This window comes from Callithrix jacchus, chromosome 12 (assembly GCF_049354715.1).
Source record: "Callithrix jacchus isolate 240 chromosome 12, calJac240_pri, whole genome shotgun sequence".
NCBI classification, from domain to species: domain Eukaryota; kingdom Metazoa; phylum Chordata; class Mammalia; order Primates; family Cebidae; genus Callithrix; species Callithrix jacchus.
The window spans coordinates 52284480-52311269 of NC_133513.1; the positions used below are offsets into that span (position 1 = coordinate 52284480).

Genomic DNA, 26790 nt, shown 5'->3' on the forward strand with positions numbered 1-26790 from the left:
CCTCCCCCCCATTTGTCTCCAGGCTTTATTTTGGAATTCTCGGATTAGGAGACACTGGATTGGGGGGCAGGATTTGTATGAGGGGGTCTCCAGCAGTTTGTGGGCTGGCTGCGTGCCCGGCCTGACTCCTCGGCCCCCACCCCCGACTGCGCCTGGGCCTCGGGGGACCAGGAACCAGCCAGCGCCGCGTCCCCGCCTAGCGGGCGGGCCGGGGGCGGGGGGCTGGGGACCCCTCCCCTCCCCTCCGCCCGTCCCTTTCTCCGCCGCTGCCGCCTCCCGGAGGGACGGCCTGGGGAGGGGAAAGAGAGAGGAGGGACGGGCCGGCGGCGGCGGGGCGGGGGCCATGGCGGAGCGGGCGGCGGCCGCGGGGCAGCGGTGAGCCGGGCCGGGCGCAAGGGGGCCGAGGCGGCCTCTGAGCCGGGCCGGAGCCGTCGAGGGCCCAGGGAACACGGTCCAGGCGACTTTCCCCCGGGAGTTGTAGTCTCGCTCGCGGGGGGCGGCGCGCGCGGAGGCTGAGGGGGAGGGGGAGCATGCCCGGCTGGAGCCCGGCCTCGGGGCGCGCCCCGGCCGCCGTCCCCACCTCCGCCTCCTCCTTCTCCTCCTCCGTCTCCTCCTCCTCCTCTTCCAGTCCCGCAGCCGCGGCAGCCAACATGGCTGCGCTCCGGAGTCCGGGAGGCGGCCGCTGTTGAGCGCCGCCCGCCGCCCCGGGCCCCCAGCCCACCCCCGGCCCCGGCCCCGGCCCATGGCCCCCGCCGCCTCGCGGCTCCCGGCGCGCTAGGGCTGCCGCCGAGGCGCTTGCCCGCCCTCCCACCCGCCAGCCGGCCTCGGGGGACGTCCGGCGGGGAGAGGCGGCGCGGCCCGCCACCATGGAGCCCCAGCGCCGGGAGCTGCTCGCCCAGTGTCAGCAGAGCCTGGCCCAGGCCATGACGGAGGTGGAAGCCGTGCTCGGGCTGCTCGAGGCCGCGGGAGCGCTCAGCCCCGGCGAGCGGCGGCAGCTGGACGAGGAGGCGGGAGGCGCCAAGGCGGAGCTGCTGCTCAAGCTGCTCCTGGCCAAGGAGCGGGACCACTTCCAGGACCTGCGGGCGGCGCTGGAGAAGACGCAGCCTCACCTGCTGCCCATTCTCTACCTGAACGGCGTTGTCGGGCCGCCGCAGCCCGCCGAGGGCGCGGGTGAGTAGCAGAACCCCGGCCCCCGCCTCTGGGACGCGCCCCCCGCTTCTCCCTCCTGCTGGCCGAGGGGGACCTCGCCGGGGCCGTCGCTCCACCTGGCGATGGCCGCGGCGGACCCGATCCTCTAGCCTGGGTGGGGAGGCGACAGTGTGAGGACCCTGAGACCCGCCGCCTCTCTGGGCCCGCGGTTCGCTGTGAACAATGCCCCCCACTGAAGGCCTTCACCCTCAGGTGCCTCGGCGGCAGGGTCCCCGGGGGCCACCAGGTCCAGTAGCGGGCAGGGGGCACCTCTGAGGATGTCCGTCAGTCCCTTTTCTGAGACTCCTCACCATCCGCTAGTCCTTTGGGAGCCTGTGCTAGCCATTAACCAAGGGTACCGTCCGGAAGAATGGGACCTGGGCCAGGACCCGTACTCTTAAATTTTGGTTCCTGCCATCTGTGCCACGGCCGCCGCTGCCTTTTCATTTTCTGGCAGTCCCAGCTCCCTTTCCTCTGCCCAGAGCCCAATCTCGCTCGGACTTGGGGCTGATTGTGCACAATGCCTGCCTGGGTTTCTTTGGAAACTGTGGGCCCGGAAAAGTTGGGGAAGTTGCATTGCACCATGGGAAAATCCTAGTAGTGGCTGCTGGGGCTGAGTTCCCTCCCTGAGCGCACGGAGCTGAATAAGGAGGAAGGCTGGAGGCTGGTTCCCTTGGGGGTGCCTTTTGGAACCCCTGTGTCCTTGGTCTTCTGGATGACTGATTTGTAAGTGTGTCTGGGGGCAAGAATGGATACTGGCAGGAGTCTCTGACAAGTGGTAGGCTTGTCCTGGCCTGGCCGCGGAGTGTGGAAGCCAGCATTTTAGACAATGCAGCTGGAGGAATAAGACATGGCACTTAGGGAGGAAGAGAACTACCATTTATTGGGCACCTACTATTGCGGCAGGCTCTGCTTTATCACCGTTGCCTCTACGTGAGCTTTCTGTTACTCTTTGCCAGAGAGAAAACTCTGGGTTGGAGTTTTTAAAATGCTCAGAAAGTGTTGGGCACCAGGAATTTTGAATGATGACCCATTGTTTGATTTAACTTGTTCAGACCCAGGAAACAAAGTGCCATCTTTTTAGGTCTTGTCCTTGTTTTAACAGTGAATCGATAGGTACAGTAAAAATAAGTAAAGATGTATGCATAAAAGAAAAACAAGTGAGAGGGCTGAGAAACTGCCCTTAGCAACTTGAATGTCAAAGGCTGATGGGACCCATTTGTTTGGCTGTTAAAATCCTCACTTATTAGGGGAATGATTTTATAAAGGGTTCCTGGTAACAGCTGTCTTATATTGGCCATCTCAACCTCACTTTTTATAGCTGAAGGAAACTGACAGATTAAACTGCTGGCCACACAGCGGGTCATTTCACTGGTGGCCCTCTTGTCTCCATTTTGGGCTTCTGACTTACATCTCTGTCCCTCAAACCTGCGTTCTTCCCCCCGCCCCCCAATGCCCCCAACTGTGGTCATGTCAGAGTTGCTGGGCAAACCTAGTCCTTTCCTGGGATGGTGCTTTGGGAGATGCTAGGAAGATGTGGCCATGAGGTTAAGGACAGAGGGGATCTCAACAACGTAATTTTTTTTCTTTTTAATTGTATCTATGTATCTAATCTATCTCTGAAGGAAGAAGTTAAGGTCTATTTCTGGAAGTCTTTTCTAGGAAGCACAAAAGTTAAGAGTACAGACTAGAAGTCTACTTTGGGAAGCATATGAATCAACACTGGCTTTAATTTCTGGAAATTGATTATTGGATCAATTGCCATTAATTAGGTCTTGCCTTTTCTGTGCCTGCTGGAGAATATAAGGCCTCCTGGGGCTGAAGTTCTAGGAACTAATCTAGACCTCTAAGGGAAGGCAGAGGTTAGGGTTTGGATTTTATCACCTAGGGCATTGATTTCAGACCCCAGTTTTACCACAGTGCAGAGTTCTGTGGCTTTGGAGAGGGTCATGAAATCCTTAGAAAAATAATTTTCAGGGAGAAGTTCATATTATTTAATACATTAGAAAAAAGTTGGCTGGGTGCAGTGGCTCATGCCTGTAATCCCAGCACTTTGGGAGGCTGAGGCAGGCAGATCACTTGAGGCCAGGAGTTCGAGACCAGCCTGGCCAATATGGTGAAACCCTGTCTCTACTAAAAATACAAAAATTAGCTGGGTGTGGTGATGGGCGCCTGTATTCCCAGCTACTTGGGAGGCTGAGGCAGGAAAATTGCTTGAATCTGGGAATTGGAGGTTAGTGAGCTGACACTGTGCCGCTGCATTTCAGCCTGGGTGACAAAGCAAGACTCTGTCTTAAAAAAATAAAGAAAAAAGGACAGCATTTGGTATGGCAGGATGCCACCTGGAGCCCCTAGGGGAGAGGGTGAAATGGTGTGTCAGCAAACAGTGGTGTGTTGGGGGCTTTCTTTTTTCTTTTTTATTATTCTTTAAGTTCTGGGGTAGACGTGCAGAACGTGCAGGTTTGTTACGCAAGTATACATGTGTCATGGTGGTTTGCTGTACCCCATCAACCCGTCATCTACATTAGGTATTTCTCCTAATGTCTCTTCCCTAGCCCCCGACTCCCTGACAGGTTCTGGTGTGTGATGTTCCCCTCTCTGTGTCTATGTATTCTCATTGTTCAACTCCCACTTACGAGTAAGAATTTTGTTTGTTTGAGACAGGTTCTCACTGTGTCGCCCAGGCTGGAGTGCAGTAGCGCAATCTTGGCTCACTGCAGCCTCTGCTTCCTGGGCTCAAGCGATCCTCTCACCTCAGCCCCCCAAGTAGCTGGGACCACAGGCACATGCCACCACACCGGCTAATTTTTGTATATTTTGTAGAGATGGGGTTTCTCCATGTTGTCCAGGATGGTCTGGAACTCCTGAGCTCAAGTTACCTGCTTGCCTCGGCCTCCCAAAGTGTTGGGATTATAGGTGTGAGCCACTGCGCCGGCTTCTGTGTATGGGGCCTTTGTGAAGGGTGAATTGCTGTGTTGTAGGTCCCAAGTTTTTTGCTTTTTTTTTTTTTCTTTTAGCCAGGAAGTTTCTTATGGTCAAAGCTCAGTGCGTAAGAGAGCAACTCTGGTTGAAGGAATGGAGGTCTTCTTCCTTGAGGAGCCATAGTCAGGGAAACCTAGCACTTGGTCTTGCCTCCTTCCACTCCCAAGTGATTTCCACTCTGTGCTCTGGCTGGCAGCTCTGTGTGTGAATTGGCCTCAGTTAGAGGCCCTTGTGGAGCCTGAGAGAGGAACCAGCTGGATCCCCAGGATCCTTAGCGTCAAGGGGTGTCTGCTTTGTCACCATCTCTCTATGTTGGAGGTGATGCCCTAACCCTCCTAGGGGCTTCCTTGATGGATTCCACACCCTAGGTGGGCCCCTGGTCCGGAATGCCCATCCCCCACTGGCACTTGGGTGCTGACAGAGTCTGCATCTGCAGCAGCCCACCACGTGGGGCCTGGAACCACAAGGAAGCTGGGGAGGACATGTGCCTGGCTGTAGGTGGGCAGGTGAGCAAACCCAACCCATCCGGGCAACACTCGGTTAGATCCCCACATATTTATAACCTACCACGCTCAGGCCTGGGGTTGTGGAGTGACTAGGAAACACACAGTGTTGTTTTTGTTGTTGTTGTTGAGGGTGTAGTTCTTATTCCAGTATTGATAGGGCATTGCCATTCAGGGTTTTGTGTCTTCATATCATCGATTCCGTGGCAACCCAGGGAGATGAGTGGTGTCTTATGTTCATGTCACTCGGTTCCAGGGCCCTGTCTGTGAGGAAGAAGCTGCAGGGCAGAAAGGTGCCGGAGAGGCCAAGCCCAGTGCTTCTGATTCCTTGTCTAGGGGTGGTTTTTCCTGTTCCCTGGTTAGGCCTTCCCACTACAATTTCAGAAACATTTTTTGTCATTGGGGGACTCAGAAATTATGTAGCTTTCTCTTGTCCCGGATTTGATACATGGATCTGTAGGGAACAAGTGAACATCTTCACTCTAGCTGGTGGTAGGGAGAGGACAGAGTTGTTTTTTACTTCTGAGCGTCTCAGTTGGGTCTCTTTGTTTTTCCCAGTTTTACCCGAGTCTAGCTTGGTCACTTGGATCCCCAGGCAGTCCTTTGTTTTTTCCCTTTGATTCAGGGAAACACCTGCATTTTTTTTCCCTTGAGGATTCTCAACTACCTGCTCCTGGAGTGAGCCTCAGTATCTTCATCTGTGAGATGGGGCTAATGGTGCTACACTGCCTGCCTCTGTCACTGGGAGCATTGAAGTGCCTGGCCCAGGTAGGACTGGGGTGTACACAGCGGCCAGGGTGCACAGGATGTAATTCTAGCCCATAGCCTGTGAGCTTGTTTGGGGAATGGGACAGTCATGAGAGTGACATGAGACAGATCAACTGATACAGATGCACAGACAGGCTTTTTCTTTTTAAAAAAACTCTGTGTGCCTCATGCTTTCCTCAGATACTCTCATTCACCTCTAGTGGCTCTCTTGTAAATGTGGAGGGTCAAGTCATTCCCACCAGGCGTCTCTTGGGAGGCAGAAATGGCAGAACTCGGTGAGTGCCCGCTGGACCTCTCTTGTGCTCAGCGCCTAATGTTTCCTTCTCGTTCCCACTCCCCACACCTCCTGTGCCTCCTCTTTACTGTCCTAGTGAGCTGGCTGACTTGCTTTACCAGACTTAAGAGAATGGAGCCAGCAGCATCTGCTAGAGAAGGTGAGAAAGGTTTGCAAAAGTGTTGGGATTTGGTGTTGAAGTGAAGCTCTGAGTGCCTGGCGGGATGGAGGGAGGACATGTGGGCAGCAGAGGATGAGTGGTAGAGAGGAGCTATGTGTTTACCCAGCCTGAGCAGGGCAGGGGATTGGCCTTGGCTCTGGGTGGAAGGGAGATGGGGATGCAGAGGTAATCTGGAGGACCATGATGGCTAGGCTGAGTGGGGGTTTGAATTTAGGCATTGTACACTGTCAGAAGTTAGAGTTGGGAGTTTGTTTTTTTTCCCCAAGTGGATAACCCTGTCAGGCTTTTCCAGTGGGACTAGCGCAGGTGGCTGCTGATTGTCAGGTGGGGTTATCTATTATTCAGTAGAGGCTGCCTGGGCCTTTTGTTCTCTCTCTACTTCCTTAGGATACCAACCACCTTTTCTTCATCCCCTCTGCCCTGGAGGGTCAGCAGGGCAAGGGACATAAGTAAAAGCTTCAACTGTTGTAGTTTTTCTTTCTTTTTTTTTTTTTTTTGAGACAGAGTTTCGCTCTTGTTGCCCAGGCTAGAGTTCAGTGGTGCAATCTTGGCTCACCTGGGTTAAAGCAATTCTCCTACCTCAGCCTTCCGAATAGATGGGATTATAGGCATGCATCACCACACCCAGCTAATTTTGTGTTTTTTTTTTTTTTTTTGAGACGGAGTTTCGCTCGTTACCCAGGCTGGAGTGCAATGGCGCGATCTCGGCTCACCGCAACCTCCACCTCCTGGGTTCAGGCAATTCTCCTGCCTCAGCCTCCCGAGTAGCTGGGATTACAGCCATGCGCCACCATGCCCAGCTAATTTTTTGTATTTTTAGTAGAGACGGGGTTTCACCATGTTGACCAGGATGGTCTCGATCTCTCGACCTCGTGATCCACCCGTCTCGGCCTCCCAAAGTGCTGGGATTACAGGCTTGAGCCACCGCACCCGGCTAATTTTGTATTTTTAGTAGAGACGGGGTTTCTCCATGTTGGTCAGGCTGGTCTCGAACTCCCAACCTCAGGTGATCCGCCTGCCTCAGCCTCCCAAAGTGCTGGGATTACAGGCATGAGCCACCGAGCCCGGCAGCTTGTCATAGTTTTTCTTTTGGTTCTTTTGTTTGTTTATTTACTTATTTTTTAGAGATAGTGGAGTGCAGTGGTGCAACCATAGCTCAGTGTGGCCTCAGATTCCTGGGCTGAAGGCATCCTCTTGCCTCAGCCTCCTTAGTAGCTGAGATTACAGGTGCATGCCACCCTCCGTGGCTAATTCTGGTTGTTCTAATTGTGTTATTTGAGAGGAAGTGGAGGAAGCATTTGAAATTAATGGTTGAGAAGAGGTTTCTAAGTGAAGGGCAGATTTTATCTGTGTATCATTTCAGGGCACCTTTATTGCAAAATGACAGAAACTTAGCTCAGACCATCTTAGGCAGAAAAAGAGAAATGTATTGACTTAGACTATTCCACAACCTTTGGATGGATGGTGGGTGGTGGAAACTGGCCTTTGGGACGCTTGACCTCTTGGATCGATGCTGTGGGCTTTTCCCACGGGTCTGGAACATGGTCTCAGTTCCCTCTGTTTGTGTTGACAGCCCCTGACCAGAGAAGAAAGGGAGCTCTATCCAGTCAGCCCAGGCAGAAAGACCTCATGGGAGGATTCTGATTGGTCTGACCAGTGTTATGTGTCTATGTGAGGCCCAATCACTGTGGCCAGGACTGGAGGACTAAGGCTGGCTCAGCTTTGGCCCTGTGCCCAACAGTGGAACCACAGGGTAAAGTGATGGGATACTGTGATTGGTAGCCCATTCCAGTACCACGTGGGTTTTTAGAGTGAAACAGAGCAGTTATCTACAGGAAGACAAGCAGGAGCAATGTTGCAGAGGTAAAACAGCAGATGAATGTCCACTCCAAGCATTGCAACCTTTGTGCTGTCATACAGGTAGCACAGGAGGTCATTGCTGGAGTGGGATGGTGGGTCTAGGTAGTGATGATCAGACCTTACAAGGTTTTAGAGCAAGGATTTTAACTCTTCTGAGCTTATCTCCTCTACAAAGTAATTAAAAGCATGACCACTTCACTGTGTTATTTGACAATCCATGGTAAGAAAAATGGAAGAGCATTTTGTTCTAATGAGCGGTATATCATGACAGTGGCAGTAGTAGATGGCAGCTAGGCTTAGAACCAGAAAACTGGGAATCTCCTGATGTTTCTGAGGGTTCTATGGGAGTTCCTTATACACTATGCCAAGCAGGTGTCAGACCTGTCCTTCCTGAGCCAAATTTGCTGTTACAGTTCTCATGCCCAGAATAGAGAGTGGTACAAGATAGGTGTTCAGTAACATTTTGTTGAGCGAATGAATAGCTGTGTGTAGAGTGAATGATATGTCCTTGTCCAGATCCTCTTCAAATATACATGCAGATTCCTAAGTGGTGACCTCATGGTTGCAGAGGCTGTGGGAGAGGAGGAAGGCTTAGAGCAAGCCCCAGATGTACACATGGATATCACTGCCCACGGTATGTCTGTGACTGAACAGGTGGTGTGACATTGATGTCTGAAGTTCCCAAGGTTGCCCATCAGGTACTGGTGGTGTCAGGCTGGCTGCCAGGAGCCCTGTGGAGCACCCACACTGCCTGTTGTAAGAGTAGAGAGTCGTTCTCTTTCTACCCATAGAATTTGAATGTCAACATAGCATCCTCAAAAGAATACTAAGGAGCCTTTCTTTAAAGAATAAAAAAAAAGTCCTGAACTGGAGATCTGCTCCTAACTGCAAAATCTTGACCTTGGCAGAGCCTCTTAGCTTCCTGGTACTTCCCGCCCCCATTCAGTAGTCAAAACAGAAGAGGTTGAGCATTGACGGGGGACTTGCTCATTCCTGTGGGATTTTGAGCACTTCCCAGGGCATTTGGCCCAAGAAGGTTGAATGATTGGGTTGGACTCAATTTTGGAGGGCTGCATCATGATTGCTGTTAATCTGATTTAATGTTAGTGTTGAGTGGTTTTTGATATGTTGGGTTCCATTTCCTGAAAAGTAAGCAGAGTGGGATAAATATTTTGTCTCAGTTTTTTTTTCTTTTTCTTTTTGAGACAGAGCCTTGCTCTGTCGCCCAGGCTGGAGTGCAGTGGCACAATCTCAGTTCACTGCAACCTCTGTCTCCCGGGTTCAAGTGCTTCTCTTATCTCAGCCTCCCAAGCAGCTGGGATTACGGGTGCGTGCCACCACCCCTGGCTAATTTTGTATTTTTAGTAGAGCATAGGGATGATATGTACGTTCAGCAGGGAAGAATTTTAAATGGGGTTGTGCTGGGGGGAAATTGGATCTTTTTTCGCCTTTTACCTGGGGTAGATTGCATACCTCTGAACTGTGTATCTCTATTGATCTTTTTGAGACTGTATTCCAGAAAAGTGCTACAGAAACTTTTTTTAGTTTCGAGTCGGGTACTCTGTCGCCCAAGCTGTGAGTGCAGTGGCGCCATCTCGGCTCACTTCAACCTCTGCCTCCTGGGTTCAAGCAATTCTCCTGTTTCCGCCTCCTGAGTAGCTGGAATTACAGGCACCCGCCACCACACCTGGCTAACTTTTGTATTTTTAGTAGAGATGGGGTTTCATGATGTTGGCCAGGCTAGTCTTGAACTCCTGATCTCAGGTGACCCACCCACCTCCACCTCTCAAAGTGCTGGGATTATAGGTGTGAGCCACCACACCCAGCCTACAGAAGCATTTTAAACCAAACAGAGACGTTCGGAGTGTCCCACATTGGCAGTCTATCCCTTTAAACCCTTGGTGGATAATTCCTAGTTGACTGTTGACCTTGACATTTATTTCACACTAAGGGTCATAACCCATTTACTTTGAGGATTTAAACAAAAATTACAATAAGAATTCACAGAACATGAAATTTACAATTTGAACTATTTTTTTTAATTGTGGAAAAAATATACAACATTTACTATTTTAATGACTTTTTAAGTATAGAAGTTTAGTAGCATTAAGTATTTTTACACTGTTGTGCAAACATCACCACCACCCATCTCTAGAACTTTTCATCTTGCAAAATTGAAAGTTTGTATCCATGGAATAATAACTCCACATTGCCCCCAGGCCCTGACAGTCACCATTATATTAATACTTTCTGGTTTTTTCTTTTTTTTTTGGGAGATGAGGTCTTGCTCCATTGTTCAGGCTGGTGTGCAGTGGTATAATCATGGCTCACTGCAGCCTCCACCTCCCATGCTCAATTGATCCTCCCACCTCTGTCTCCCGAGTAGCAGGGACTATAGGCACATGCCACCAAACCCAGCTCATTGTTGTTTTTTTTTTTGTTAAAGATGGGGCCTTGCCATGTTGCTCAGGTTGGTCTTGACCTCCTGGGTTTTGTATTTTTACTAGAGATGGGGTTTTACCTTGTTGACCAGGATGGTCTCGATCTCTTGACCTCGTGATCCACCCGCCTCGGCCTCCCAAAGTGCTGGGATTATAGGCGTGAACCACCATGCCTGGCCTACTTTGAGTTTTAATTAAGGAAATCTGTACTGTTCATAGCACCCTGACATGGGGGTGGGTAGCATTTTCTTTTCTTTTTTCTGTTATTTATTTATTTATTATTTTTCTTTTTTTTTTCTGTTGCTACAACATTCTTTATTCTTCTAAAAATTATTTTTGGCTGGGTGCAGTGGCTCACGCCTGTAATCCCATAGGTTTGGGAGGCCGAGACAGGTGGATCACCTGAGGCCAGGAGTTCAAGACCAGCCTGGTCAACATGACGAAACCCCAACTCTACTAAAAATACAAAAAATTAGCCAGGTGTGGTGGTCCATGCCTGTAATCCCAGCTACTTGGGAGATGGAGGCAACAGAATCTTAAACCTGGGAGGCAGAGGCTGCAGTGAGCTGACACTGCGCCACTGCGCTCCAGCCTGAGCAATGAGAGTGAAACTCTGTCTCAAAAAAAAAAAGTTATTTTTTCTTCCTTCAGATACGGTTTGGAAAGTCTTAGGACAATTTAGTAGTTATCTGTGACTCTTTTTTGACACAGGGTCTTGCTCTATTGTCTAGGCTGGAGTGCAGTGGCATGATCATGGCTTACTGCAGCCTCAACCTCCTGGGCTCAAGCAGTCCTCCTGCCTCAGCCTCCTTAGTAGTTGGTACTACAGGCCTGTGCCACCATTCCCAGCTAATTTTTTTGATTTTTAGTAGAGACAAGATTGCCCAGGCTGGACTCGAACTCCTGTCCTCAAGCTATCCATTATAGGCATGAGCTACCACGCCCGTCCTTTATGTGACTCTGGAGGCCAGACGTTAACCACACAATCCCAGTAGCATTCATATCTGGCAGCCAAGGAATGTTCACATGTTCTCTTTGTGTTTCAGTACTTCTGTCTTCATCCCTACAGGCCTTGAAGTATGTTCGTTATTGCTGCTCTGTAGATACTTTCTTCCTATCTCATGCAGGGTTGGTTTGGTTTTTCAGTCTCAAATCCGGGATAAGAAGGCTGTCAGGACTTTCTTTCAAAAGGCCTAGATCAGCATTTCTCAGAGAAACATCTAACTGGTAGTTTGCTGGGATGTTAGTGTTGCTATGCCCTAAAAGGGTTCTGTGGTCAAATGCATCCAGGCAGTGCTAGGATCTTTTCTGCAGGCCCCTTGAGAGGGCTAAGCCAGTGTGCTTTGGGACTTCACTGGAGTGACTTTATTAGGCAGTGTTTCCCAAACCGATTTGACCACAGAGTCCTTTCTCATGGAACATCTTGCAACATCAGTGTTTTTTTTTTTGAGATGGAGTTTCGCTCTTGTTACCCAGGCTGGAGTGCAATGGCGCGATCTCGGCTCACTGCAACCTCCGCCTCCTGGGTTCAGGCAATTCTCCTGCCTCAGCCTCCAGAGTAGCTGGGATCGGCCAGCTAATTTTTTGTATTTTTAGTAGAGACGAGGTTTCACCATGTTGACCAGGATGGTCTCGATCTCTTGACCTTGTGATCCACCCGCCTCGGCCTTCCAAAGTGCTGGGATTACAGGCTTGAGCCACAACGCCCGGCCAACATCAGTGTTATGAGGAATGCGTTTTTTGGAAATTAAGATGTTAATGTACGGAACTGGAACATCAACGTATACCATAATTTTTTTATGTTTCCTCTAGCTCTCCCATTCAGAGCACCAGAACAGTAAACGTTCCTATTCTTTTAAATCCTGACACCAGCTGAAATAGTCACAAGTGATTCTGGGGCCGTAGTCGTTTTACAGATGTGTGTCTTCTCTGGTCCTCTTTCCTCCATGGGGTTTGCCGAGATTGAAGTCTGGTTTTGTGATCATTGTTCTTTGAGTTGCTCCAGAGACTAGAAATGAGCGAAGAGAACTAGGCTTTGGGGCCACAGTTGGGGTTTCTGGGACAGCCTTGGAAGGATGCGTGGAGAGCTCTCCTGGTGGTGTGGTGGCTGCAGGTCTGGGACTGGTTAAGTTTGGGCAAGTCTTTGCTGATCCCCTGGGAGGTGCTGGCTGGGAGGTGGGGAAGGTGGTCTCTGCTCTCAGAGTGTTGTTACTCCTGGGAGGAGGGTAACATGGATGAGTGACATAGCGGGCATTTGTGGTGGATTTGGAGCCAGGGAGCAAGGCTGCAGGATCAGAGACATCGGAGTGTCATGAGTCCACTCTTGGGGACCCCCTCAGACTGGGGTTTAAATCTTGGCTCTTCCATCCTAAGCTGTGTGACTTCAAGTCGCTAAACCTCCTGGGCCTGCTTTCTCTTTTCCATCTCTAGAAGAGGGGCGAATAGTATTCTCCCAGGGCTTTGGTAAGGATGGAGATGATTTGGGTGAGACAGGAGCAAGTTGCTGCTGCCACCACTGCAGCTATTGGGGCAGCTTGTCCCTGAGTAGAGAGCAAACTCCAGCCTATGCATGGAATCAGGAAGCATCCCAGGGCATGGGCTATACTTTGGAGTTAAAGCGAGAGATGCCCAAGGCAGAGGTCTGGAGTGGACGAGGAGGCCCATGCTTCTCTGGGCTGCTCAGAACATCCTTTGGTTCTGGAACCCACATTTTTAAGGAGGGTATTGCTGTGACCTGTGAGGAGTTTAGTTCTAAAAGGACCTTGAAGAGTTTGTTTTTGAGGAAAGGAGACTTAGAGGGACTTAGATGATGTCCATTTTCAGATGGTACAAGGCATGTGATAAGATCTGATTCTTTTTGATCAAGGAAGGCTGGACATGGGCTGATTGCCAGAAGTTACTTTGAGGTCGAATTGAGTTCAGTTTAAGGAAGACCCATTCTCCCTCCTTGTCTTTTTTCCTTTTAAGCTTCTTATTAAAGACTTCAAAAGCCAGACGTGGTGGCTTACACCTGTAATCCCAGTGCTTTAGGAGGTCAAGACAGGAGGATCCCTTGAGCCCAGGAGTTCAAGACCAGCCTGGGTAACATGGCAAAACCCCATGTCTACAAAGATAAAAAAAAATTAGCTGGGCAAGGGTACACTGCCTGTAGTCTCAGCTATTCGGGAGGCTGAGGTGGGAAGATTGCTTGAGTCTAAGAGTTTCATGGTACAGTGGAGTGTACCACTGTACTCCAGCCTGGGAGACAGAACCAGACCCCAACTCTAAAAACATAAAAAAATGAAAAAGACTTTCACACATGTGGAATAACAGAGAGGATAATGTAACTATCACCCATCTCTCCCAACAAAATCCAAGGCAGCGTGCCATTTTTCTTACAGATACTTAAAGCTGTGTCTCTAAGAGATGAGGAATTAATAATAATTTCCTAATGTTATCCAGTTGCCTGGGTGATGCTCAGTTTTGCTTTTCTCAAAGATGTCATTTTATTGGGGGCTTATTCAAATCAGGATTTCAGCAAGGGCCACCCACTGCATTTAGTTGATGTTGTCTTTGAAGTCTGTTTTATAATCCCTGGCAGCTCCCCTTGCCCAGGCCTATTGTTTCAGGAAGAACTTTTAAAAATGATTGGTGCTATCCAGCTCTGGGATGGACTGTTCTTGGTGGCCAGTTGCAATCCTAAAACTGTTTACCCACGGTTTCCTCTCAGGGCTGTTGGAAACAATTAAGTGAAATAACACATGCAAAAGGTAAATGTCCTTTATGACCTAAGTTTTTTATTTTTATTTTTTAGCCATGAGTTCCTTTTTGTTAACTGGACTCTTAAGTGAAAGCAAGATCTGTAAAATAGACGAGAGAGGCACTGATTGGGAGAATAGGCTTGGAGCTTGCCTCTTTAGCATGTGGCCTTCTCAAGGCTCCTCCACAGGGTTCCCTGGGGTTCTCCACAGTTCTACAGAACACAGTTTGAGAACCACTGATCTGGTTGCGTTTGATTTAAGATGCTCCCCATGTGGGAGAGGGAAGTACCACCTGAAAGCCTCACCTGTCTTTGCATGAGTTGAGCTGGTGTGGCGAGTCACAGCTGGACCCAGAGGCTGCTGATGGTGTTTTCACTGGGTACTCTTGTCTTCACTTGCTTCCTCTGTAGGTTTCCTCTTGGAATGAACTGTGCTTTTAAAAATGACAAATAGTGACATTGTGGTGAGTAAAAACCACTCTCTTTTACCCAGGACAGTGATGTGGGGAGGAGCAGAGTGAAAATCCCATGAGAAGGTCAATTGCAGTGAGAAGTGGTTATGTTTTTTTTTTTGAAAAATTATTCTGATGGATGTAGTGGCATGTTCCTGTAGTCATAGCTACTCAGGAGGCTGAGGCGGGAGGATCCCTTGAGCCCAGGAGTTCTGGGCTGTAGTGCACTATGCCAACCAGATGGCAGGTTTGGCATCAATAGGGTGACCTCCTGGGAGAGGGGTACCAGCAAGTTGCCTAAGGAGGTCAGAAATGGAGCAGGTCAGAACTCCCATGCTGATCAGTGGTGGGGTCATGGCTGTAAATAGCCACTGCACTCCAGCCTGGGCACCATAGTGAGACCCCCACCCCATCTCTATAAATAAATAGATAGATAGAAAAATTATCCTCTATTTATTTATTTTTTTAATTTAAGAGACAGGGTCTTACCCTGTTGCCCATGCAGTCATGATTAATGGCCTGATCTTAGCTCATTGTAACCTCAAACTCCTGGGCTCAGGCCATCCTCCTGCCTCAGCCTCCCTGAGTAGCTAGGAAAACAGGTGCCCACCGTCATGCTCAGCTAATTAAAAAAATTTTTTCATAGAGATGGGGTCTTGCTGTATTGCCCAGGCTGGTCTTGAACTCCTGGCCTTAGCAATCCTCCCTTTTCAGCCTCCCAAAGTGTTGGGGTCACAGGTATGAGCTGCCACACCCAGCCTGTACATTTTTGTTTTTTTTGAGATGGAGTCTTGCTCTGTCACCCAGGCTGGAGTGCAATGTCACAATCTCAGCTCACTGCCAACTCTGCCTTCCAGGTTCAAGTGATTCTCCTGCCTGGCTAATTTTTGTATTTTTAGTAGAGACAGGGTTTTGCCATGTTGGCCAGGGTGGTCTCAAACTCCTGGCCTCAGGCGATCCGCCTGCCCTGGCCTCCCAAAGTGCTGGGATTACAGGTGTAAGCCACTGCGCCTGGCCCATCTTTTTTTTTTTTTTTTTTTTTTAAGAAAATGTTGTCAGTGGTTTGCCTTACATCTACATTGCATAAGAGAACTATTAGTTTTTATGTGTAAGCAAGCTCCTGCTAACATGCAGCCTGCAGTGGGGGCCGCAGGGCTGTCGTGTGGAAAGCCGTGTCATTAGAGATGACTACCTCTGACTCAGAGCTGCTGCCCTGGTGGCCTCCTCTAGCCAGGGTATGTTTTCCCTGCCCACAGGATTTTTATAGGTGTGGCACGTTTCTCAGACAGTTCTCAGACCTCTTCCTCAGAGTCCACGCCAGCTTGCTTGTCTGAATACCTCCCTGACTCTAAGATGACCCCCTAGTTCCCAAATCAATCTGCATATTGTTTTGACCATTGCCAATCTGCTATCCAAATTAAAGATCTGTCCAGCCAATATTGGGAAAATGATACCAAAACAAAGGAAATGAAACCTAATTCTATTTACATAGTTTCATGTAATAAGCAATACTTTAAAATACTTAATTCTGTCTGTGTGTGGTAGCTCACACCTATAATCCAGCACTTTGGGAGGCGGGTGGATTGCTTGAGCCTGGGAGTTTGAGACCAGCTTGAGCAACATAGGGAGACCCTGTGTCTACAAAAAATACAAAAACTAGCCAGGCATGGTGGAGCATACCTGTGGTCCCACTTGCTTGGGAGGCTGCGGTGGCAGGATCCCTTGAGCCTGGTGGGTAGAGGTTGCATGAGCTGAGATTGAGCCACTGCACTCCAACCTGGGTGGACAGTAAGACCTTATCTCAGTCAGTCAGTCGATCAATCAATCGAACACTTTAATTAGTAAAGAAAATACAGTGGCCTTTTCTGTATCCATGGTAACCTCTATTCTCATTCCAGGTAACTTTCTCATCTGGCCAGAACTTCTTTTCCTGTTTACGTTTTTTTTTTTTTTTTTTTCCTTTCAGACAGAATCTCACTCTGTCACCCAGGTTGGAGTACAGTGGCGCGATCTCAGTTCACTGCAACCTCTGCCTCCGGGGTTCAAGCGATTCTTGTGCCCTAGCCTTCTGAGTAGCTGGGATTACAGGCATGCACCACCATGCCCGGCTAACTTTTAGTATATTTAGTAGAGACGGGGTTTCATCATGTTGGTCAGGCTGGTCTGGAACTCCTGACTTCAGGTGATCCTCCTGCCTTGGCCTCCTAAAGTGCTAGGATTACTGGTGTGAGCCACCACGCCTGGCCTACCTTTTTTAAGCAGCCTGTGATTGTAGAGTGCCATGGCTGGAAGGGATCTTAGAGACCACCTTGCCCAAACTCTTTATTTTACAAATGAGAAACAGCAGTCCTAAGACACAAAGTGACTTGACCAGGATCTCATTGTCTGCCATTGTCAGAGCTGGACACAGGATCTAGGTCTCTTCCCAGGCTGGGGCTCCTTCCAAGACTTCTCTGCCAGGAGCAGGCTGGGTGGAAGTCTCAGAGCCATGGCTGGTTTTTCCTGACCTTTGCCTGGCTTTGCAGGCACCAGCCTTTACCGTGAGGGTGAACAAGCGACACAGCATCCTAGTTTCTGGACTTGTGCTGCAGCCTTTCATTCCTGATCAATGAAAATAATCTTTTATCAGCCTCTGCAATTGACATTTACGTTTTACAGATGGGCAAACTTGGCTAGGAGAGTTTGGCAGCTGGCTCAGGGCCACCAGCTGTTGAAAGGCTAGGCAAGCCCTGGAGTCCTTGTCAGTTTCTTGATAATGACTGCGTTCAGTCTGTACTGCAGGCCATCCTGTGACCATTTCTGTGTCCTGAGCCTTGCATACCTCTCCTCTTCTCATCACAGCATTCGTTCATTCATTCAGCAGATGTGTTCTGTGCATCTGTCACACTGGGGGCTTTCTGGATGCCGACACAGGATGTGAGATCTAAATTGAGTGTTGAGTCAGAGAACGGGTCTGATGCTGGCAGGAGACCCATGTCTCCTTTTTGTGATACAGCAGAAGTTCTGGGTGCTGACTGCCCTGGCTGCTGCTTGCTTAGTCACAGGGCAGAGTTCAGGCAGGAAAATGAGGCCACTGGGCATCTTGTCCCAGGGAAAAAAGCCTTTTATAAAGATAAGAGGATAAGGGCCTATGGACACTGAGTTGGGGCCCACCCTGATAGCCAGCCTCAGTAGGAGCTGGATCCAAGAAAAAGCAGGAAAGTAAGCAAAACCAAAATGTGTTGGTTTTGAGTCCTTCTGAAAAAAATTGTGCTAAACCCGTGGTGGTTTAGAGGTTAGGGACTGTGAGTGAGAATATATATATGCCTATGTATTCTTCCACTCATTTTTGCTAGAAAATGGCAAACCACCTTTCTGTATCTTGTCATATTTTCCCTCGATTTTGTGATCCCAGGGAGAGAGAACAAAACAGTGACCAGCTGTCCTTGTTTCCATGGGAAGTTGTGAAATTTCATGTAATCTTGATCTTTTGTCCTCAGCCTCCCTCCTCTTAAGGCTTCTCATGAGAACTCAGTGGAGCTGGTCACAGCGTCTTCTCCTTGAATGAGATAACACAAACTTTAGGGTGGAGCCCAGGTTCCAGACAAGAGTTTATCTGTCCATCTCTCCAGCAAGTACCTGGTCACTGTCCATACCAGGCTTGGCTAAGCGCTGAGCATGCAAAGATGAGAAAGATACCACCATGAACAATATCCCAACCTGCATTTGCTCTTTTAGCTGGAACATATATATCCTGCTGTTTTTCAAAGGTTTTCCTTTTTAATTGCTCTATTGTGGAGCTTTTATAAGTGCCAGAAAATAATCAGCCTAGCTTATTGGCTTCCTGCTTCTCACCTTCCGTTTTGTGGTTTATAGCACATGGCAAGTGGTTCTGTGTCTAAAAATCTGTCAGATTCTCAGAAGGGCAACAAAGAAGATGGCTTCTGCTCCCCTACCCCCCAGGAGTTTATTGTGTCTTTGGAAAACCCAAACTTGAATGTTCGAGTGGATATCTAGCAGTACAGATCGTGCAGGACAGGTGACAGTGCTCGAAGTTTCGGCGCCTAAGGAAGGAGGGTGTATGGTGAGCTGGGCATAGGCAGACGGCTGGAAGGAGGGAGGCAGGCCTGGTGAGGGGAGAGCACAGAGGAGGACTTGGGAGAAAAATCCATTCTGTGACTGGCGGGTCTGTCTTGGAATTCAGGGCTTCTGATTGGAGCATTAGCTCAGCAGGTGCTGGGAAAGTGAGGCCAGGCCAACCAGCCTCTGTTGTCTTTCCAATCATTCTCTCTGGGCTGGTTCTCTTGTGAGGCTGCTGGGTCCGGAGAGAGGAGTGGGCTGGGTTGGCATGGGATGGGAGACTGTTGGGTGGTTTGTGATGTGTGAAGGAGGACCCGGTGGCCGCAGGTGGGTAGATGAGGGATGTAGACCTACTAGCCTTCCCAGGATCCCCCGAGGGGTCTGACTGGCTTCCTGTGAGTTGCTAGGAGGATTGAAAAGCCAGCATTCTCAGTTTCAAGCCTGAGAGTTAAGAGTCCTTGTGTCCTCTGGGGAGCGTGGGATGTGCTCCTATGTTGTGGCCTTTTCTTTGGGGAGGAGGAGAGCATGACTGAGGAGAGAGGAGGCTGAGGGGGCTGCTGCTTTCCAGACCTCATGTTCTCACCTCTCCAATGGGATCTGTGACCCCTGCCCCCTGTGGCTGGTGTGAAAGGTTTGTGGCCACACGCACATGGGTGGTTGTATGCTATGTTGCTGGTAGGCATTGTGTTGCACAGGATGCTTTGTCTGTTATTTTTGTATTTTCTCATTTGATCTCACCTGCAACCCTCTAGGGGTCCGTACCTGGCCTTACAAGTGAGGAAGCAGGTGGGGAAGGCCAGGTTACTCAGGAGTCAGTTACTCAGTCAGTCAGGAGTCATTAAGAGCTTGTACCTGAGCCAAGATACTGGGTTTGAATCCTTGATCTGCTACTTACTGTGACCCTGGTCAAGTTGCTTTCTCTCTCTGTGCCTTAGTTGCCCAAGCTGGAGTGCAGTGGCATGATCTCAGCTCATTGCAGCCTCCACCTCACAGGCTCAAGTGATTGTCCCACCTTAGCCTCCTGAGTAGCTCCAACTATAGGCACAGGCCACTGTGCCTGGCTAGTTTTTGTATTTTTTGTAGAGACGGGGTTTCACGATGTTGCCCAGGTTAGTCTTGAACTTCTGGGCTCAAGTGATCTGCCTGCTTTGGCCTCCCAAAGTGCTGGGATCACAGGCATGAGCCACTGCTCCGGCCCTGTTATTTTTATTGTTGTGATTGTCCCAGTCCCATGGCTGTTTCAGTGGCATGGGGGGCGGGGCAGGAGCCCAGCTGTGACATCCAGTGGGGGTTGGTTGGTTTGCTTCCCTCTACACGATCCTATTCTCGGGGTGTGGTCTGCAGACCAGTGCTGGTTTGTGGTCTCCTGGTTCCTGGTCCATGATGAAGTAAGTAAGCACAGAGATTGAGTGTTTAGCAACCTGTAGAGCAACTTGACCTTGCTGGTACTCACTGAACAGGTATAGACTGCTTCAGTGTTGTCAGATCACATGGTGAGTGGTGTGTGGTGTGAGCTGCAGGTAATAGTCATCAGGTCACCAGTAGTAGGATGATGTGATTGCAAATAAAAAAGTAGAGCTCTGGGCTGGGCACGGTGGCTTATGCCTGTAATCCCATTACTCTGGGAGGTCAAGGTGGGAGGATCACCTGAAGTCAGGAGTTTAAGGCCAACCTGGCCAACATGGTGAAACTCCATCTCTACTAAAAAATATAAAAATTAGCTGGGCGTGGTGGTGGGTACCTGTACTCCCAGCTACTTGGGAGGCTGAGTCAGGAGAGTCATTTGAACTGGGGAGATGGATGTTGCAATGAACCAAGATTGCACCACTGCACTCCAGCCAGGGCAACAGAGTGAGACTTCATCTCAAAAGAAAAAAAAGAGAAAGAAAGAAAGTGGAGCTTTGCACTGCTGCCCACCCTGCACAGTTGACCTTCTTGGGAGGAGCCTCAGCCAGTGGAGGAGGTGGGATTGACGGCATTTTGCAGGCCGGTGCATGACGTTTGTGTTCAGCAGTCCCTGACAATTCAAGAAAGTGAGGCCTCACAGTGGAGACTTATCAATGAGCAGTTGTTTCTGTTTCACACCATAGATGCATAATGTGCTAATGCTTTTCTTGCCATTCCTCTAGCAGGCATGGTTCAGGCAGGTTTGGTAAGAATCCATATTGGAACACAACCTTGAGCTCGATCCTGTTTCACCTCTTAGATTTTTGGGAACTAGAAAGCTGGAAGGTGTCTATCAGCAGTGGGTGTGGGGATGCAGGAACTCTTGTCCTTGCTGGTGTAGCTCTTCTGGAGCGTCTGGTAGGGTACCAGCAAAGCTCTGACCCAGAAGCCCCTCTTGTGGGTGTGAATTCCCCAGGTTCTCTTGCAGGTCCTCAGGAGAAGGTCCAGGGTGTTCACTGCAATGTTGTATTTGGTGATGAGGTAGAGCTGGATGTCCATTCCTGCAGAGCAAATGGGTATGATGGGCGGGTGCGAGCCCATAGTCCCTTGCAGCAGTTCCAAGTGACTGGCAAGAAGCACACGTGGCAGGCAGCGTTGATGCATTTAAGTGGACAGTGCTCAGTGACAACGCAAGAAATAGAGCATGGATGGGGCAGTGCTGTTATGTAGATTGCTGATATAAAATAATACCCATTTTGCAAGAACATGAAAAGATGAACACAAGAAAATGGTTGACTGTGGGTGAGGGAAAAGAAACAGGAATAAAAGGAAATAAGTAAGATGGGAGGGAAGAGGAAAGAAACATATCTCTTTCCTGTCCTAGTGCCGTCATTGAGGGAAGGGCCTTGGCTGTGCTCCGTCACTCAGTTCTGTGGCACCTGGTGCCTTGGCTGAGCTGGCAACCTCAGGCAGGTCGTTCACCCAGAAATGGCCTTGGTAAAGAGTTACCCATGTGGTTATGGAGCTGTTAAAGTCACCAGGTAGGGAGGGACAACTTCGAGTCATGTGACAGTTGACACAGTAGGGACAAGGGTGTTTTTAACATAGGAACAAGAATGGTTACCTAGGTGAATGTGGAGGGAAGAGGTGCGCCAACACTTTATTTAAACATGGCATTGTAAATATGCATCAGCAGTGCTTGTAAAAACCCATGTCCACATCTTGGTTATAGTGGAAAAGGTATGAATGGTCAAGAAAAACAGCCACTCCATTCCTTGTGTTTATTGAGCTTTTGATACCATATAAGACAGGAAGATGGGCTGGGTGAGGTGGCTCATGCGTGTAATCCCAGCACTTTGGGAGGCCAAGGTGGGAGGACGCTTGAGCCCAGGAATTTGAGACCAGCCTGGGCCAGATAGTGATAACTCATCTCTATGAAAATATTTTTTAAAATGACAGGGAGACAGGAGATTTTACCTTCAGGAAAGTAAAAGTCTGCTCAGGATCAGGAGCAGCATTTTCTTTTTCTTTTTGTTGAGATGGGGGTCTTGCCATGTTACCCAGACTGAAGTGCAGTGGCCATTCATAGATGTGATCATTTTGTACTACAGCTTTAAACTCAGTGATGCTCCCACCTCAGCCTCCTGAATAGCTGGGATACAGGTGCACACCACCACACTCAACTTAGAGCAACTTTTTTTGTTTTTTTGAGATGGAGTTTGCTCCTGTTGCCCAACTGGAGCACAATGGCATGATCTTGGCTCGCTGCAACCCCTGCCTCCTGGGTTCAAGCAGTTCTCCTGCCTAAGCCTCCTGAGTAGCTGGGATTACAGGTGCCCACCACCAGGTCTGGCTAATTTTTGTATTTTTAGTTAGAGACAGGGTTTCTCCATGTTGGCCAGGCTGGCCTCTACCTCCTGACTTCAGGTGATCCACCTGCCTCGGCCTCCCAAAGTGCTGGGATTACAGGTGTGAGCTGCTGCTTCCGGCACCTTAAAGGTGATTTTATATAATATTTTAAATAATTGCATGCATGAAACAAAGTGTATGAACATTGAACCGTCAGAATGCAAAGGTATTACTATTCCATGTTGCTACTCTAAAAGTTTTGGATTCAGGAACATTTTGGAGTTTTGAATGAGGGATACTCAGTGGCTCATTTTAAATGGGAGCACAGTCTTGCCCTGTAGATTTATGTCACCAGTTCCCTTTGACTGGAGATGTAGAGATTTCCCATTTTTTCTGTACTCATGATGCTGTGGTGCATCTCCTCATGCACAGATCTTTGTGCACGTCTTTATTTTCTCAGGATGAGAAAGTGGTGTTGTTGGGTTGAAGGGTGTGGACTTTTTAAAGGCTGTTCATACAAATTGCTAGGCTGAAACAGCAGTGATCCTGGGTTCATGCTTGGGGTTCCCCAGGTGCAGTCTTTGGATTGGCTTTTTCAGAGTCACCAGGGAAGATTCTGAAAGATGAAACCTCTGGGCCTCACCCTAGGTCAGTGAATCAGAACCTGTGTGTGGGCCGGTCCCCAGGGGGTCCCTTTACTCAGTGGTATTTGGGAAATGGTGCATGGCGTCTCCTCAGTGTCCAAGCCTGCCCTGGAAAGGAGACAGAGAGACCACACCTGTCTGTTTCCTCTAAGGGAGAGCTGTGGTGTGAGTGCAGCTCGGCGGCAGCGCGTGGGAGGAGCTCCATTTAGGGACTTGGCTCTGGGTGCCACTTTGCTCCTTTGCTCCTCTGTAAAGTGGGAGTGGCCTTGGGGAGTCTAATGTGCTAATACCAGCACAAGAGTAAGTATTTCTCTTACTAATGTCATAAGATGAGGAGGATCTCATGGTTGGCTTTCCGGCTGGGCCAGGCCAGATCTGGGAAGAGTGTGCAGGAAGAAGTGGGTCACAACGGAGAGCTCGTCTTTCCAGCCCTTCCCCAGGGGGACCTCAGGCTGCTCCACTGTTGGAGCGGGGTGCTGTTGGCTCAGGCCCACTGTGGGCCCCGGCGTTCTTCTGTCTAGGTCAGCAAAGAGGAGGTGCTTCTGCCCTTGGTTGCTGCATCCTGTGCCTAGAAGTGAGAGTGCTAGGAGGCTGGGGTGTGGGCTTCCCAGCCAATGTCTGCAGTGCGGGAGGAGGCCCCAAGGTGCCTCCCTGCCTGTCAGCGTGGGCCCCAGAAGTCACGCATGCTGCCTTTCCTACGCGATGCAGCAGTCTTTCCCGGGAGGCCATAGCTGCACTGTGTGGCTGCGCTAGTTCCGGACACTGGAGTTAGTCTGGATGGGTTTGCTCAGGTGCACCTAGTCAAGGGGTAACTCTTTGCCAGGTGTAACATCCAGGATGCTACTGTAGATGGGCTGTTTACCAGTTGTCCCTTTAAAGGTCAAGCCTGCTCTGACGGCCCTGTTTCTTGGTCTGTAAGTCAGAAGGAACATCATTCATTCACTTCTTCAAGTAAACATACTGTGCTATGGTGGAGTCAGGATGGATGATCCACATTAGGGAGCAGATGGCAGCACAGCTGACTTGGGGACTGGTAAGTTGCACCCTGCGGTGGACTCTTGGGAAACACATCCAAGGAAGGGGATTGTTTTTCTTTTCTTTTCTTTTTTTTGAGACAGAGTCTCACTCTGTTGCCCAGGCTAGAGTGCAGTGGTGTGATCTCATCTCACTGCAACCTCCTCCTCATGGGTTCAAGACATTCTCCTGCCTCAGCCTCCCAAGTCACTGGGATTATAGGCATGCGCCACCATGCATGGCTTATTTTTGTATTTTAGTAGAGATTGGTTTTCACCATGTTGGCCAGACTGGTCTTGAACTCCTGACCTGAAGTGATCTGCCTGCCTTGGCCTCCCAAAGTGCTGGGATTACAGGCGTGAACCACTGTGCTCGGCCTGTTTTTCTCTTATGGAAGGGGGCCTCGCGGGGGTGAAGGTCCGTCTCCTGAAGGAGGTAACTTGAGAGCAGAGCTTTGTGGGCTGAGTAGAAGTCTGCTAGGTGATGGGTAAGTGTATTCTAGGCAGGGGAGCAGAAGTGTGAGAATGTGCAGTAATGTAGGACACAGCCAGGTGTGCCAGGTGACCATGGGTGCCGTGATAACTGGATAGTAGCTGGGTCAGAGAGGGGTTGCAGGAGATGAGCTGGAGAGTAGGCGGAGGCTGTGCTGAGGACCCAGCCTTGTGGCCTCCCAGATCTGGTCTCCAAATCTGCTTCTGCTTCTGAGCTGTGAGGCTTAGGCAGGTTGCCTAGTGTCTTGGAGCCTCAGCTTCCTCACCTGTAAGATGCAAGTAATAAAATGAACTTTAGAGGGAATTATTAAATGATAGAATACATATACACCATAGAGCAGATAACTTGACTTACTGAGCACAGATGCTCAATAAGTGTTTATCTTATCCCTTTTAAGGCTGGGGTAAGACTTTTTGACTTTAGGCCACAGGGAGCCATAGAAGGTTGTGGAGCATGAAATTGATAAGATTATATCCATTTGCTGTTAAGCTTGGGTGTTGGTGTTGTGTGGAGGATACTGGGCCAAGACTAGGATGAGTGAGGAGCCAGAAGAGCCTTCCTCTTTCGTGGTCTCTTGCTGGATTTCTCACCAGCCATCTCCAGTGGGCTGCAGGGATGGCTTGCCAGGGCTCTGAGCTGAAGTTTTGGAGGAAGAGGCCAGGGTTTAAAATGTGTCCCTGGTGAGCCAGCTACCTCTGAGCGAACCTATGGGATTGGACACTTGCTGAGCACAAGTGTGGTCATGAGAAAGTGGGAGGAGTGTTAGGAGAGGGGCAGAAAGCTGAGCCTGGGCCTGTGGAACCAGGCGTTGTGGTGTAGCCATAGAAAGCGTTTGTTGACCGCTTGTGTGTGCTGGGGAGTTTGCAAGGATCATCACATCCCATCCTCATCCCAGCAACCCTAAGATGACGGCCACTACTCTCCCCATTTTACAGATGAGGGAACTGAGGCACAGAGAGAATAAGTCACTTGCCCAGAGTCCCAAGCCAGTCGGGATTTTGCCTTTAGCTGTTGGAATCCTGAGGGCATGCCCACTGTGCTGGGGTGGGGAATTGGAGCAGGCTTTGGAGAGTTTTCTGTAATCAGTTCCTGCTGGCAGATTTCCATTGCCCACAAGGAAGAACGCTGCGGCAGGGAGTGCTGGTCCACGGTGGGGTGGCTGCCTCTGGAGACGGGGGCCTGGATGGCTGCCTGGCCTGGATGCTGCAAGAGCAGAGTCAGTGCCTTCCTTGCTAGGGAAACAGGTTACATGCTGCCCTAGCCCTTGGCAACCTCAAGGCTGACAGGACCTCAGAAACCAAGCCTTGCAGGAGGGCACAGATCTGGGAGAATTCAGAGGAAAGCTCTCTTCAGGTTGGGCTGTGAGTTGTCTAAGTACGTGGAGAGTGGCAGGTCCAGTGTGCTCCCTGCTTTTTTCCAGCCTGGCTAATTGATAATAGCTTTCCTGGACTGCAAACCTCTTTGCTGCATCTGGGTAGCAGGAAAATCCTGGAATTGCTGCCCCGTCCTGGCATGGGTGACTTTGGGTGAGTGCCCTCCCTTTTTGGGTCTTTGCATCTTGCATTTGGTGACCTTGCACAGAACGGAGCTTCTCCACTTCCTCACCACCCACCTGGCCCTCTCAGGCATGCACAGGCCTGTCAGGAGCCAGGCTGTGGAGGGGGCAGGGGCCCACTTCCTCAGGAGCACTCAGGGCAAGCCCTGACCTGAAGGGATAGACGCGGGGCCCAGCCGCGTGACTCGTGTGCCCTCAGGAGCTGCTCCTGCACTGGTGCCAGGTGGTGTCATCCGGGGTTCGGATTAAAAGATAACTCTATTGGCAGGAGGAGGCAGGCCTTTTCTGGCTTTAATAGCCAGGCCCACAGCCTTCGCCATGCAGCATCTCCCAGCCCCTGCTCCCAGGTGCCTCTGCCTCTCCTTTGGCTCCCTGCGTGCCTGGGAGGCTGGCAGGTTACCCATCCTCAAATTGTGCTGCCACCTCTGTCTCCCCTAGTTTGTCCCCAGCTCCCCTCTGTGGAGAGGTTTTTAAATCCTAATGAGCAATTCAGGATTTGCTTCCCTTTCTCTCTCTCCTTCTCCAAGAAAAGCAAAGTCCCAGGGAACTGCAGAGTCCATGTGTAGTAGAGGGTGGAGATGTGGAAACGTAATCCAGATCTTTGGGGAGGCCAGGTTGATGGGGGACAAGCAGGACTGCTTTGGCCTAAGCTTGGTGGCTGGGTGAGCCATGTGCCACTTGGTCACCAGCGCTGATGGAGAAGGCCATTCTGGCTCCTGGGAGGAAGGTGCTTGTGGTAGCAGGAGCTACCCTGAGGCCAGAGCTTCCTTGAAGCCATACTGGTCTTGAGTAGTCTTAGGTGGTCCCACACTCCTGAATGGGCAACCACGGGAGTTTGGAGGGTCTCTAGGGAGCCTCAGGGGCTGTGCTGTCTGTGGACAAGGAGATAGACCCTGCCTGGAA

At 50.0% G+C, this 26790-nt stretch overlaps 1 protein-coding gene across 4 annotated transcripts in view; it reads left to right on the forward strand.

Moving 5' to 3' along the window:
• Positions 1 to 626: 626 nt before the first annotated feature.
• Positions 627 to 26790, forward strand: part of DLG5 (discs large MAGUK scaffold protein 5) — a 135924-nt gene continuing 109760 nt past the window's right edge. For 3 of the 4 annotated variants that reach the window (XM_035267876.3, XM_078345500.1, XM_078345495.1), the window contains exon 1: positions 627 to 1170. In XM_035267876.3, the coding sequence (XP_035123767.3) occupies positions 867 to 1170 (304 nt within the window). In that variant the 5' untranslated portion in view covers positions 627 to 866. Of the gene's footprint in view, positions 1171 to 1816; positions 1915 to 26790 lie in introns of those variants that run through there. The other variant, XM_078345497.1, reaches the window with a different exon arrangement.